The sequence below is a fragment of the Pecten maximus genome, chromosome 8, assembly GCF_902652985.1.
Source record: "Pecten maximus chromosome 8, xPecMax1.1, whole genome shotgun sequence".
NCBI classification, from domain to species: domain Eukaryota; kingdom Metazoa; phylum Mollusca; class Bivalvia; order Pectinida; family Pectinidae; genus Pecten; species Pecten maximus.
Genome location: NC_047022.1, coordinates 26,971,480 through 26,985,564, shown reverse-complemented (window position 1 = coordinate 26,985,564; position 14,085 = coordinate 26,971,480). Strand labels below are relative to the sequence as shown.

The following is a 14,085-nucleotide window of genomic DNA, read 5'->3' as shown; positions in this document are numbered from 1 at the left end:
TCAAATTAACCAGACATTATATCATTGATGTATACAACGATAATAAAAATAAAATTAAACAAAAAAAGGGTTAACTTACAAATCAAAGTAAGACATTGAATTCCAAAGGGATTTAGTCAGCTGCAGGCATTAGAAATACTAATTGTGAATGTTGTTAATTTGGCGCACACAAATTTTAGCACATAACCAAATGTAACCAGTAAATGCACTGATAAATTAGTGTTATTTTAGTGCAGATATCAATAAGCAGAATGTTTTTAATGCGAAAAACACTAAAATAAGATTGCCATAATTTGCACTATTTACAGTGGCTAATTGATTGCACTTATAGCAGGGACTCGTCCTACAAAAAATTCTACCTTTCTGTTGAAATCTGATTCTGGCCCCCTTTTCACGCTTTCCTACAATAAAATGATCAGTACTGAACCTTGATTAATATGGAATAGGGAAGCTATTCATTTGATTGCATGACCTTTTTCTGGTGGTACAAGTATAAGGGACTGTTTCTCAGACATGTCCTGTTTGTGGTGGTACTAGTATGAGAGACTGTTTCTCAGACATGTCCTGTTTGTAGTGGTACAGGTATGAGAGACTGTTTCTCAGACATGTCCTGTTTGTGGTGGTACAGGTATGAGAGACTGTTTCTCAGACATGTCCTGTTTGTGGTACATGGTACAGGTATGAGAGATTTGAGGGTGTTTCTGTTTGGTCTGGGTGAATTGGTATTTTGCTAATGATTTTTCTGTGGGAGGGGTAGTGGTCCGGTTTTACCTTATTGTCTGAGATTATAAATTTGTTTGACATGCACATGTTATCTCTTTCAGTTCCTGAGTACATATGTTGACAGTGTATTTCCCCATTTTGATGTATTAGTAATTCGTCTTGTTTTATTACAGGTTTAATCATTACAATATTAACTGTCTTACCCAAAGTATATAATAACCTATCTTAGAAATACAGCCACAATAAAATCTGTCTTACCCACAGTTATATAAACCTATCTTAGAAATACAGCCACAATAAAATCTGTCTTACCCGCAGTATATAATAACCTATCTTAGAAAGACAGCCACAATAAAATCTGTCTTACCCACAGTTGAATAAACCTATCTTAGAAAGACAGCCACAAAAAAATCTGTCTTACCAACAGTTATATAAACATATCTTAGAAAGACAGCTACAATAAAATGTGTCTTACCTACAGTATATAATAACCTATCTTAGAAAGACAGCCACGAATAAAATCTGTCTAACCCACAGTTATATAAACCTATCTTAGAAAGACAGCTACAATAAAATGTGTCTTACCCACAGTATATAAACCTATCTTAGAAATACAGCCACAATAAAATCTGTCTTACCCACAGTGATATAAACCTATCTTAGAAATACAGCCACAATAAAATCTGTCTTACCCGCAGTATATAATAACCTATCTTAGAAAGACAGCCACAATAAAATCTGTCTTACCCACAGTTGTATAAACCTATCTTAGAAAGACAGCCACAAAAAAATCTGTCTTACCAACAGTTATATAAACATATCTTAGAAAGACAGCCACAATAAAATCTGTCTTACCCACAGTTATATAAACATATCTTAGAAAGACAGCCACAATAAAATCTGTCTTACCCACAGTTGTATAAACCTATCTTAGAAAGACAGCCACAATAAAATCTGTCTTACCCACAGTTGTATAAACCTATCTTAGAAAGACAGCCACAATAAAATCTGTCTTACCCACAGTTATATAAACATATCTTAGAAAGACAGCCACAATAAAATCTGTCTTACCCACAGTTGTATAAACCTATCTTAGAAAGACAGCCACAAAAAAATCTCTAACATTTTTTAAAAATCAATGTCATGATATCAATGTCACTCTAGGGAACCTGAATTAACCAGTCCAGAGAACTGTTAAATGTGTCTTACCTACAGTATATAATAACCTATCTTAGAAAGACAGCCACGATAAAATCGGTCTTACCCACAGTATATAAACCTATCTTAGAAAGAAAGCCACAATAAAATCTGTCTTACCCACAGTATATAAACCTATCTTAGAAAGACAGCCACAATAAAATCTGTCTTACCCACAGTATATAAACCTATCTTAGAAAGACAGCCACAATGAAATCTGTCTTACCCACAGTTTGTAATAGCCTATCTTAGAAATACAGCCACAATAAAATCGGTCTTACCCACAGTATATAATAACCTATCTTAGAAAGACAGCCACGATAAAAACTGTCTTACCGACAGTATATATAATAACCTATCTTAGAAGGACAGCCACAATAAAATCTGTCTTACCCACAGTATATAAACCTATCTTAGAAAGACAGCCACAATAAAATCTGTCTTACCCACAGTTATATAAACCTATCTTAGAAAGACAGCCACAATAAAATCTGTCTTACTGACAGTTATATAAACCTATCTTAGAAAGAATAGCCACAATAAAATCTGTCTTACCCACAGTATATAAACCTATCTTAGAAAGAATAGCCACAATAAAATCTGTCTTACCCACAGTATATAAACCTATCTTAGAAAGACAGCCACAATAAAATCTGTCTAACCCACAGTTATATAAACCTATCTTAGAAAGACAGCCACAATAAAATCTGTCTTACCCACAGTTGTATAAACCTATCTTAGAAAGACAGCCACAATAAAATCTGTCTTACCCACAGTATATAAACCTATCTTAGAAAGACAGCCACAATAAAATGTGTCTTACCCACAGTTATATAAACCTATCCTAGAAAGATAGCCACAATGAAATCTGTCTTACCCACAGTTTGTAATAGCCTATCTTGGAAAGACAGCAACAATAAAATCTGTCTTACCGACAGTATATAATAACCTATCTTAGAAATACAGCCACAATAAAATCTGTCTTACCCACAGTATATAAACCTATCTTAGAAAGACAGCCACAATAAAATCTGTCTTACCCACAGTTATATAAACCTATCTTAGAAAGACAGCCACAATAAAATCTGTCTTACCTACAGTATATAATAACCTATCTTAGAAAGACAGCAACAATAAAATCTGTCTTACCCACAGTTATATAAACCTATCTTAGAAATACAGCCACAATAAAATGTGTCTTACCCACAGTTATATAAACCTATCTTAGAAAGACAGCCACAATAAAATCTGTCTTACCTACAGTATATAATAACCTATCTTAGAAAGACAGCAACAATAAAATCTGTCTTACCCACAGTTATATAAACCTATCTTAGAAAGACAGCAACAATAAAATCTGTCTTACCCACAGTATATAAACCTATCTTAGAAATACAGCCACAATAAAATCTGTCTTACCTACAGTATATAAACCTATCTTAGAAAGACAGCCACAATAAAATCTGTCTTACCTACAGTATATAATAACCTATCTTAGAAAGACAGCAACAATAAAATCTGTCTTACCCACAGTTATATAAACCTATCTTAGAAAGACAGCAACAATAAAATCTGTCTTACCCACAGTATATAAACCTATCTTAGAAATACAGCCACAATAAAATCTGTCTTACCTACAGTATATAAACCTATCTTAGAAAGACAGCCACAATAAAATCTGTCTTACCCACAGTATATAAACCTATCTTAGAAAGACAGCCACAATAAAATCTGTCTTACCGACGGTATATAATAACCTATCTTAGAAAGACAGCCACAATAAAATCTGTCTTACCCACAGTATATAAACCTATCTTAGAAAGACGTCGACTGCCACAATAAAATTTGCTCCACTGACAGTAGATAAGCCTGTCTTAGAAATACCGTCTTCTAAGGCTTCTACATACAATGCCTACATTCTAGGAAACCCATTTGCCTGATAATTATATATATATTAAATCATAAAGTATAGAATCCTATATTAATTTGATGATGTACTGTACATCTATTTAACAGTCACTGTTTTATCTAGTATTTCTGGTGCTTAATGTGTCTAGTTGAATTGATGATTGTTCTAATTTCAGTTTTGTAATATAAGTGATAATATTTCTGTTGCATAAGTATTATTTGTATTGTGGCAACAGGTTCACTATTTCATTAATGCGTTGACCTATAAAAATTTGCTGGTGCGCTAAAATTTGAGCTCTCCAAAATGTTAATGCTTACAGTAAATGGTGATGCTTTGATGAAGTGTACTAGTGTAGTATAGAAGGATTAAGGCATGTACATGTATATGGAAGTTATTTACTGAAGGCTATTTAATATGTATCTATTATTTTTAATATTATTTTTGACAAAACTCAATAAAACATCAAAGAAAGCAGGTATATATTAGAAGCATACATGAAAAATCATATTAAAAAGAAACTCATGATACATATATCAGCCTTAAGATAAGTTTTTGACTTTTGATTTAAGTGATAATAACTCCAAATGTGTTGATTAGAACCAAAACATTTGGCTTGATACATGGAGATTTAAGTGGAAGTTTTGCTTGATAATTTTAGGTCAAAGACAGACATAATCAACTTAGATTTTCAATTGCTGATTAGTTTTGTACTCCTTTGTCTTCAAGTTTTATGGCGGGTAGAAAATTACCGGTACACAAAAAATAGACAATATAAATATAGAAACTTAGGTGGGTAACATTTGATTCTAATATTTGTCCTTATAATTACAGGTGTTTATAAATATTGGTCAAGTATATATATATATAGTGTGTTCCAGCTATCTATCTATGTGAAACTTATACTTTTATTAATTGACATTTTACTTCAGTTATTTTTAAATTGATGAAATAAAACATCATCCATCATGACTCACTTTTACATTATTTATTTCTTTCATCTGAATATTTTGTTTTAAATATAATATGTAAAGTTGAAAAAGGTATAAGCTTTTAATAGATTTTCTTTGAAACAAAAAGGTGCATAATATAATATTATCACACTGTATGGTTTGAACTATATCAGCTGTTGTCATACTGTTTAGTAATACCTTGTATTTATTTTCCATGTATTACATCCATGTACAATACTGTATATTTACCATAACATTAGTGTACAAGTCATATAAGTTACGATGGTTCTACATAAAGCTCGTAAATCCTTTAAACAGATTTAATTATTTAGATATAGATTGATGCATAACCACTGACAGAAATAATTGCTTTGTTGTTTAAGGTCCATCAACACCAAATAGTCTGGAAGCTGATTTTGATGATTTCAAGTCTGCAGACAGTAAACCAAGTGATAGTAGCCAGTTTTCTTCGGAGCAGTCAGAAAACGAGGACTTTAAAGTGTTTGAGTCTTACCTGGAGGATTTTGAGCGGAGAAAACAGAAACAGCAGGAGAGTCCACTACATCGCCCTGTGTCCAAGTCCTCACTTCCTCTACCCAGCATGCCCTCCACTGCAGTTCCTACAGCTATCCCAGCCATTCGTAACCTGTGGACGAAGCCTCATGGAGAGGCTACTGTGACGAGTGTTCCCTCCAAGCCGTTACAGAATTCACAGTTTCACACTCCAGACCTTGTTGTGGCAGACTCTACAGACAAATCTGACCCACACTTTGGAAACTCTCCCACTAAATCATCAGATTCTGATTTTGCAGATTTCCAACAAGCACCTGTCGTAGGAAACTTCAGTAAATCTGCTATTTCTAGGATTACTGCAGATCATGATCAGTTGAAAGCTTCTGGGAGTGATGTCAGTTTGACTTTGATCGGGGAGGAAGACAAATATGCTGCCTTGAGAACTTTAGACTTTGGTTCAGAATTAAGTACAGGAAATGAAACAGTTGTAGCAGAAGGACTTAACCCTCCAGTAGACAATGCAGAAGACAATGAAAATTGGGCAGATTTCCAAGGTGTTGTTTTAGACGAGGCACCACAACCAGACCCGGTTGTGACTAATGCTACTGATTCAGGAAAGGAAAGTATTCTTAGTCTTTTTAACAGTGCACCACCAATAATGTCAACTGTCTGTCCTTCTGAGATAAGCAATCAGCCAACAGATAATACAAGTACAAGTGTCAAACCATTGCCATTAGAAAGTAACACAGATTCTGATTGGTCCAGTTTTGGTGATAATTCTAAAGTATGTACAGATGTTGGTACTGGATTGTCAGGCTTTACAGCAGGCATTACAGGAAGTGGTTCTGGACACTTAGAACCTGCCCTAGCATTTGAACAAAAAGATACAGAAAGTGATGACTGGGCAGACTTCCAGGGTCCTGATCAGGAGGTTAGTAGTGATAATATGGACACCACTCAGAGTGACGATAAGGTCATCTCTGTGAAGAAAGAAGGTTTACGTTCAGAAGAAATTCTTGGCCTATTTAAGGTTCGAGAACCACAGGAACTACCAACTGACCTTAAAGTTGTTTATACACAAAATACAAAGGTTAACTCGGAATGGAATCCACAAGTGGCTGAAAATGCTAACACATATCTTGATGGGGAATCCACTTTGGAAGCAAAAAAAGTATTTTCTACCAAGGCGAAACGTCTTCCATCACTTGGTCCTGATGATGATGAGGATTCCTTCAGAGTACCACCTCCTATGGATGATGACCATGGTGATGAAGATTTCGGTGAGTTTAGTCGTGGATACGAGGACATGGATGACTATCATCAGCCTCAGAATATACTGGATGATGGCAGGAGAAAATACCCAATACCTGGTATGGGTATTGTGTCTAAACCTGTGGTCAAGGAGTCAAAAAAATCAACAACTGCCCAGGCCAGGTACGCAGACATAATGGCACTTGACCAGACTGATGTGGATCAAGGTCTGTCCAAGGACCCACTGGAAATGAGTCAGGACCGACTGTCAATTACAAAAAGTGAGGACTCTCAGTCAGTGTCTAGTCTGGAGCTTCCATTCTCTAAAAGTCGGCTACAAAATGTCCTCGACCAGGACACACAATCTATATCTAGTAACGAGTATGGAAACTTTGAAACCATTTCACCGAGGAAACCTGAAACTCCAGTCAATGTGGAGTCTAAGTCTGTGGACAGTTTGGATCTCATCAAAGATGAAGGTAATGGTGATAGTAGTGAGGACCAGGGTTCAGGTGATCAGTCTCGGGAACAGAGTCCAGAGAAGGTGACCGAGCTGACCACCACAGACAGCACTGGTATAGAGAGCTCTGTCAGTAGTAAGTATACAGTCACTGTGGTACATTTATATACTCACATTGTACTCTTGACTTGTGTATTGATTTTCAGACAGTGAAGTTATGAGATTCAGATTTCCAGCCACTACAGGTTAACAGTTGTGATATGGCTATAGCTATATCTTATAAGTATTAAAAATCTTGTTTCTTGGGAATTATATTGAATTTTGTTTTAACAAATATGTTTGAGATAACTAAGTTAAAGCATAACTTAAGTAATCCTCTCCTTTTTATTATTAAGCTCTGAATATAAGCATGACATTGTTTTTGCTCATGAATGATAAAAATAGGTACTAATTATAAGATTTTCTACGAAATCTATACACATGCATATGCTTGCCAACCAAGGATCCCGTAGTTCTCCAATATTTTTGATAGACTTCTGATTTTTCAGACCAATCTTAGAAAATCTTGGTAGTTATACATATACTTCTTTTTTTGTTCAAAAGATCATATATAATATTTAGTTAATCAATGTTCGAAACATCATATAGAATATGTAGTTCATCAAAATGAGGTCTATAATTATAAAATATATGTAAAATTAAATTATATTGAAAAATGTGCACATGTACAAATGTAAGAAAAAAAAATCATTGTAAGAAGGCACAATTAAAAGTAAAATGTATTTACAGTAATTGGAAGTTGTTGACTATGATTTGATGTATCGCATCATCAAAATGACGTTAATGAAGTCTGATATGACATGTGATTTCAGTGAGTGACACTTACCGAGCTTCCATGCCTTTACCAGTCCTTGGTGACAGATACAGTAACATTCTACAAGACATTCCAGTAAGTTATCATGTACCATAACCTTAATGCAGAATTGTCTCTATAAAGACTGATATTTGTGATTCATTTCTTAATCTCGATACCAATCTGATAAAAAAAAGCCGAAATGCTTTGTAAAATGTGTATTTTAATGTCATTAACAAAAACAAAGAGATATGATTTCACCTTCTATAACTGTGTTGTGTAATATTGTTTCTGGAAGCACAATTAATGTGACTTTTTCATTTTCAGGGGAGTGACAAACACTCATATGAGTGGCAACGTTGCCTTGACAATAGTTATCGTATGATCAAGGATGCAAACAACATCTTTAACTCCATCAGCAGTTCAGTAGTGTGTAATGAAGTTCTGAAATCCGAGCAGGGATCGGAGTACGTGCAGGGAGTTGTGGAGATCTTCAGAGTAGTCTGTCGTATTACCACAGCGATGAAAGCACAAGGTCATTCATTCTCTGTCTCACACTGATTACATTGTAGCAAGTTATACATTATATGATGGAAGATTTTAGATAACTTTTTATTTAATCGGTCCTTCTTATGATATTTTGACATTGTGTTAAGTACAATAAATGAAACGCAGTCAATATATCATCAGATTTATATAGGTCACTGTGACCTATATTTTTCACTTCACTGTCGTTATTTGAATTCAAATTTGTCATTGGTTAGTTTTTACCTTTATATAGATCTATCTGTTAATTGTAGCATGCACTGGACCAGGGGAAAATGTATATTATATTAAGATTTTCTACTTGACTTAATTTAAAAGTAAATTCAATAAATAAGGTTTACTGTGATTAAACATACATGTACATGTAGTTGGTTATATTTGCAGAGGATTTAATTTTGTTTGACTTTTTATGGTCCTGAAATATAGCATGTAATAGATATTCACGGAAATATTTTACCCTAAGAAATATAGATACATGTATACAAAAAAGTCCCAAGAAATTTTCTCTTGTATACAAAAGTGCTGTTGTGCGAAATTTGATTGCGAAAAACTTGATCCCACTAATATAAGGAAATTGTACAACTGTACTGTATTTCATAATCAATAACTAACGTATTTTTGTATTTTAATAATAATGGAAGGCCTTCACACAGAATAGTGAGTGTTTGAACCATGCCAATTGGGCCTTTTATATTTGTTTTAAATTATAACTTCTTTTAATTTGTATACCTGTTCAGGTCTTGCCACAGATAAACTTACTCAGCTACTGAAGGATATAGACCTGTCCTGGAACAATCTGACCGCATTCCTGGTCGGGGGTAACCTCATGGTCAGTATATTGTCTCTCATTCCTTGTTGGGGGTAACCTCATGGTCAGTATATTGTTAGCTCACCGGTTACGAGTAACCGTGAGCTTATGCTGTCATCCCGGCGTCGGCGTCCCACCCCACTTTAAAGTTTTGGGGATCAGTTTTTGGAAAGCTTCTAAGTCCAAAAGTATACACCTCATACACTTCTAATTTGGTTTATACATTTATTAGAGGTCTAGGAGTAATGTTATGGCAAAATCATGCAGAAATTTCTTTTGCTTTTTTGTCATTTTACCATTTTGTGAACTTAACTTTTTTAGCACCAAAATCCACGTTAAAGTTTTTGGGGTAAGTCCAAAATTATGATCTCACACCCTTCTAATTTGGTTTATACATTCATTAGATGTCCAGGAGTGATGTTATGGCAAAATCATGCAAAAAAAGTTGTGATTTTTTGTGCATTTTACCATGTAGTGGACTTAATTTTTTTTGGCAAAAAAAACCCTCTTTAAAGATTTTTGGGGTAAGTTTTGGAAAGCTTGTAAGTCCACACCCTTCTTATTTGGTTTATACATCCATTAGAGGTCTAGGAGCGATATTATGTGACATACAATTCCAAAAATCATGCTTATACATACATAAAAAATGAATGCATAGTGTGATTGCTGCCGCCGGTGAGCTTTCGCAATCATTGATTGAACTTCTCACATTTGGTCAGTATATTGTCTCTCATTCCTGGTCACAGTAACCTCATGGTCAGTACATTGTCTCTCATTCATTGTCGGGGTAACACATGGTCAGTATTTTGTCTCATTCCTGGTCGGGGTAACCTCATGGACAATATATTGTCTCTCATTCCTGGTCGGGGGTAACCTCATGGTCAGTATATTGTCTCTCATTCCTGGTCGGGGGTAACCTCATGGTCAGTATATTGTCTCTCATTCCTGGTCGAGGGTAACCTCATGGTCAGTATATCATCTTTGTTCCTGGTCAGATTTAACCTCATGGTCAGTATTTTGTCTCTCATTCCTGGTCAGATCTAACCTCATGGTCAGTATATTGTCTGTTATTTGGGGTCCTTGATTGCTCAATCAGTGATGTAAATATAACCTCAGGTAAACATCAGAGGATGTTGGGAATCTTGAGTTTGTGTTTAGCTTAGTTTTCTCAAAAAGTGTCAATGTTGTTGCAACAAAACCTAGAATATGTTTGAATTGTAGTACAGTTGCCTCCCCATTACACTCTGTTGATTACATGAATTGGAATGTTTTGATGTATTTTGGGGTTAAAAACGTTTGATTTACAGAAATTAATACATGTATAAGATTTTAAAATTATTATTGTAGTTTTATGGTAGTACTTCTATACATCAGGTGTATTTTCTCCTCTTCTATTGTGAAGAGAAACTTTTGAAATTAAGATGTCATATTAAGGTGAATTTTGAGAATTTTCATATTGCAAAATTTACTTTTATTTTGCAATGCATCAATACACATCTTTAACATACATACTTCCATACATCACTTTAATAAAAATTGGGAGATTGTTAGGATGGTTTTGGAAAAAAGAAACTTAAAATACTGCCAAAGATAGAAAGACGAGACATTTGATTACACAAACATGTGTAATTCTTTTTGATTTCTTGCATATGTTTGTTCACATCACATAGACTACATCACATACAAGTTATCATTATGCCTAGCATCAGTTAGAAGTATATATGAAGTGAATGGTTCAAATGGAATTGATTTTGAGTGAAATACAATCATACAATGTAATTGCACTGATTATCATTTTAACATGTAAAAAACTTTAAAGGTTTGTTTATAATCTAAGACATTAAAAAAACATCCTATTTCCACAGACCCTACATGTTAATCTGATTTCTTTTCCAGCCGGATGACAACTCTCTCCGTTTCAACAATGCTATTCTGAAATCAGATGACTCGCTCTCTCAGAGGAAGGCCTGTGGAGTGTGTCTGCTGAATGTTGATGTGCCGAGTAAAAACTTCAGCCGTGAGGAGGATTGTCCCAAACTGACATACGGGGGACGTCAGTATCATGCTGCCTGTGCAAACTTTTGGGTGAATTGTGTGGACTCCACTTTACCAGCACTCAAATTACCGGAATTATTGTGAATGGAACCTCGATAGAATTAAGATGAACAATGAGGTGCAGATTTTGTATTATTTTTTTTTTTTTATATATAATCCATATGTTATATTAAGTTATGTGTTGAGAATTAATGTTATGTTTTTCCCTGTACAGACATAGCTGTCCCTTAAAATCATTAATTGACTCTTTCAAATACATGCTTGCATATTCATCCTGATATAATTTACTGAATGTAAATGATCTGAATTAACTATCTCCCTTTCTAGCGACCGTAACACCTAAAATCTAAAGGAGAAATCTGTTACATGTGCTTGTTTCTCAGATATCGTAAGGTTCAGGCAGAAATGATTTGATGTTTATTTGTATTTATCGTAACATCATGCTAGATTTGAAATCACTTTGAACAGGGATATATGGTTGTGATTTGATTGGATAATCTGTTTCTCTATATACTGTAAAGAATAAAGTCTACACCTTAGCATTTAGCTCTTGATTCATACTAATATTGATGAAGTACTTCTCCACTATCCAGATTTTCAAACCTTCTTAAAGATAGAGTGAAACATATGGAGATTATTTAGTGGATTATGTAAAAGATTTTAAAGCCTGGCTGTGAGAATGTCCTAAGGTATAATTGTAAGGTTCATTTTGTATTGATCTTTACATCATGCGATACATTTGTACAAATATGTCCCATATCTCTTAATCATAATCAGATTTGTTCTTTAATTCAAATTTTAAAATTTCTTTTACAAAATATCTGATAAGTTGTAATTATTGTTTAATATGTAATTCAGACTATAAATTAATTTTGAATCCCTATACTTGTAGTCAGATATGCATCTGAATATTTTTAAACATGAACTAAGTGAAATATTTGCTTTGCTTAGGACAGAAGCAATAGAGCCTGAAGCTTTTTTGTGATCTCCCTGTGTTTACTTGAACATTAATCTTATTAATCTTCGTTTTGTTTGTATTGTTCTCTCTACTAATCTTGTCGTACAATATGTGTTTTACCTGTCCAGAACACAGGGACTTGGCATTGATTACTAATCCCACATACCTGTATCATCTTGATACTTGTAATATGTATATAATACAGCTCATGAAGTTGGGAAAGGTGACAAGCCCCTGTGGTTCTGAGGAACTATCTACCAGTGTTAAAGGTCAGTGCAATATTTTGGTGGTGTACCTGTAATTTATTGTTGACGATGGAGAGATTGTTAAGTGTAAACATTCCCTTGTTTCGGTACTGTTTACAAAACTATGTATACACACACCACAGAGCTATTTAAGAATAAAATTGTTAAATATGTCAGATTGGTGTTGATCTCTTTATTAAGCCCTTTGTCTTCAATTCATGAGATGTTTTGTTCATAATACGAGAGTTCAACTCAAAAAGACAAGTGTTGACAGCCCTATGTTGAAATGATTTGTTAAATGGAAGATAAGACTTTCGTATTTTAATTGAATTGTGCCCTTTTTAGCTCATCTCTTCGAAGAAGAGTGAGAGCTTATGTCGTCACTCCGGCGTCGGCGTTGGTTTTCCAAATGTTAAATTTTTGGTGCGTGTTGAAAGGCATAGTAATTTATGGTAATATGGTCCCTGTGGGGGTCAAAGTTTTCCCTGCCGGAGTTAAACTAAAAGATTTTTTGAAAAAAAAACAGATTTTTGAAAATTTTTGGACTTAGAAAATTTTTGCGTTAAGTTTTTGGTGCAAGTGTTGAAAGGTATTAATACATCACTTCATAATTGTACTAGGGTGCTGATAATTGGTAATAGACTCCCTCTTGAGTTAAACTATCCCCTGCCGGAGTTAAACTAAAAGATTTTTTTGGGAAAAAACCAGAATTTTCAAATTTTTGGACTTAGAATATTTCTGCATTAAGTTTTTGGTACAAGTGTTAAGAGGTTTTAATACATCACTTTATAATTGTACTAGGGTGCTGAGATTTGGCAATAGAGTCCCTATGGAGTAAGACAATCCCTTCCTGGAGTAAAACTTTAAAAAAAAAATTGTATTTTTTCTTTTTAAATCTGTGTTTTTTTGTTTTTGTTTTTAAATCTTGGGACTTTGTGTTAAGTTTATATTGTGAGTGTTGAAAGGCATAGTAATACATGGTATTAGGTTCCCTGTGGGGGTTAAACTATCCCTTGCCGGAGTTAAACTGAAATATTTTTTTGGGGGAAAAAACACATTTTTAAAAATTTTTGTGCAAATGTTGAAAGCTATTTAACACATCACTTTATGATTGTACTAGGGTGCTGATATTTGGTAAAAGAGTCCCTATGGAGTTACACTATCCCTTCTTGGGGTGAAACTGAAAATAAAACAATGTGAAAACGCTCACAATAGACAATTTATACCGGTCCACATTTTTCAAGGGAGACAACTCTCATTAGGATAATATTTTGTCAAAAAATTGAAGAAATATGTCCAAAAGCAATTACATTTGTATTTAATATATTCATTTAATCTACAACAGCATAGCTTGTCTCCCGAATGTTTGTCAATAAATAATTAATATATATATAAATTGGTATGGTTTTGAAAATTGCATGAATTCACAAAGCATAATCTGATCAAGTAAACAATATAAATGTTATTAATGCAATTTGCGAAACCATACCAATTGATATATTTTAATTATTTATTGACAAACATTTGCGAGACGAGCTATGCTGTTCTCCAACAGCTCTTGTTACTAAATAGTGTGGAAGACATGTGTAACTGCATGTATGCTACAGAAGCTACTGT

At 34.1% G+C, this 14,085-nt stretch overlaps 1 protein-coding gene across 3 annotated transcripts in view; it reads left to right on the top strand.

Moving 5' to 3' along the window:
• The window catches only part of LOC117333025 (synergin gamma-like), a 35,446-nt gene extending 22,802 nt beyond the window's left edge, over nucleotides 1-12,644 (top strand). For all 3 annotated transcript variants that reach the window (XM_033892140.1, XM_033892141.1, XM_033892139.1), the window contains 5 exons: nucleotides 5,163-7,139; nucleotides 7,876-7,952; nucleotides 8,184-8,391; nucleotides 9,140-9,231; nucleotides 11,107-12,644. In XM_033892140.1, coding sequence (XP_033748031.1) covers nucleotides 5,163-7,139; nucleotides 7,876-7,952; nucleotides 8,184-8,391; nucleotides 9,140-9,231; nucleotides 11,107-11,349 — 2,597 coding nt within the window. In that variant the 3' untranslated portion in view covers nucleotides 11,350-12,644. The remainder of the gene's footprint in view (nucleotides 1-5,162; nucleotides 7,140-7,875; nucleotides 7,953-8,183; nucleotides 8,392-9,139; nucleotides 9,232-11,106) is intronic.
• Nucleotides 12,645-14,085: the final 1,441 nt, after the last annotated feature.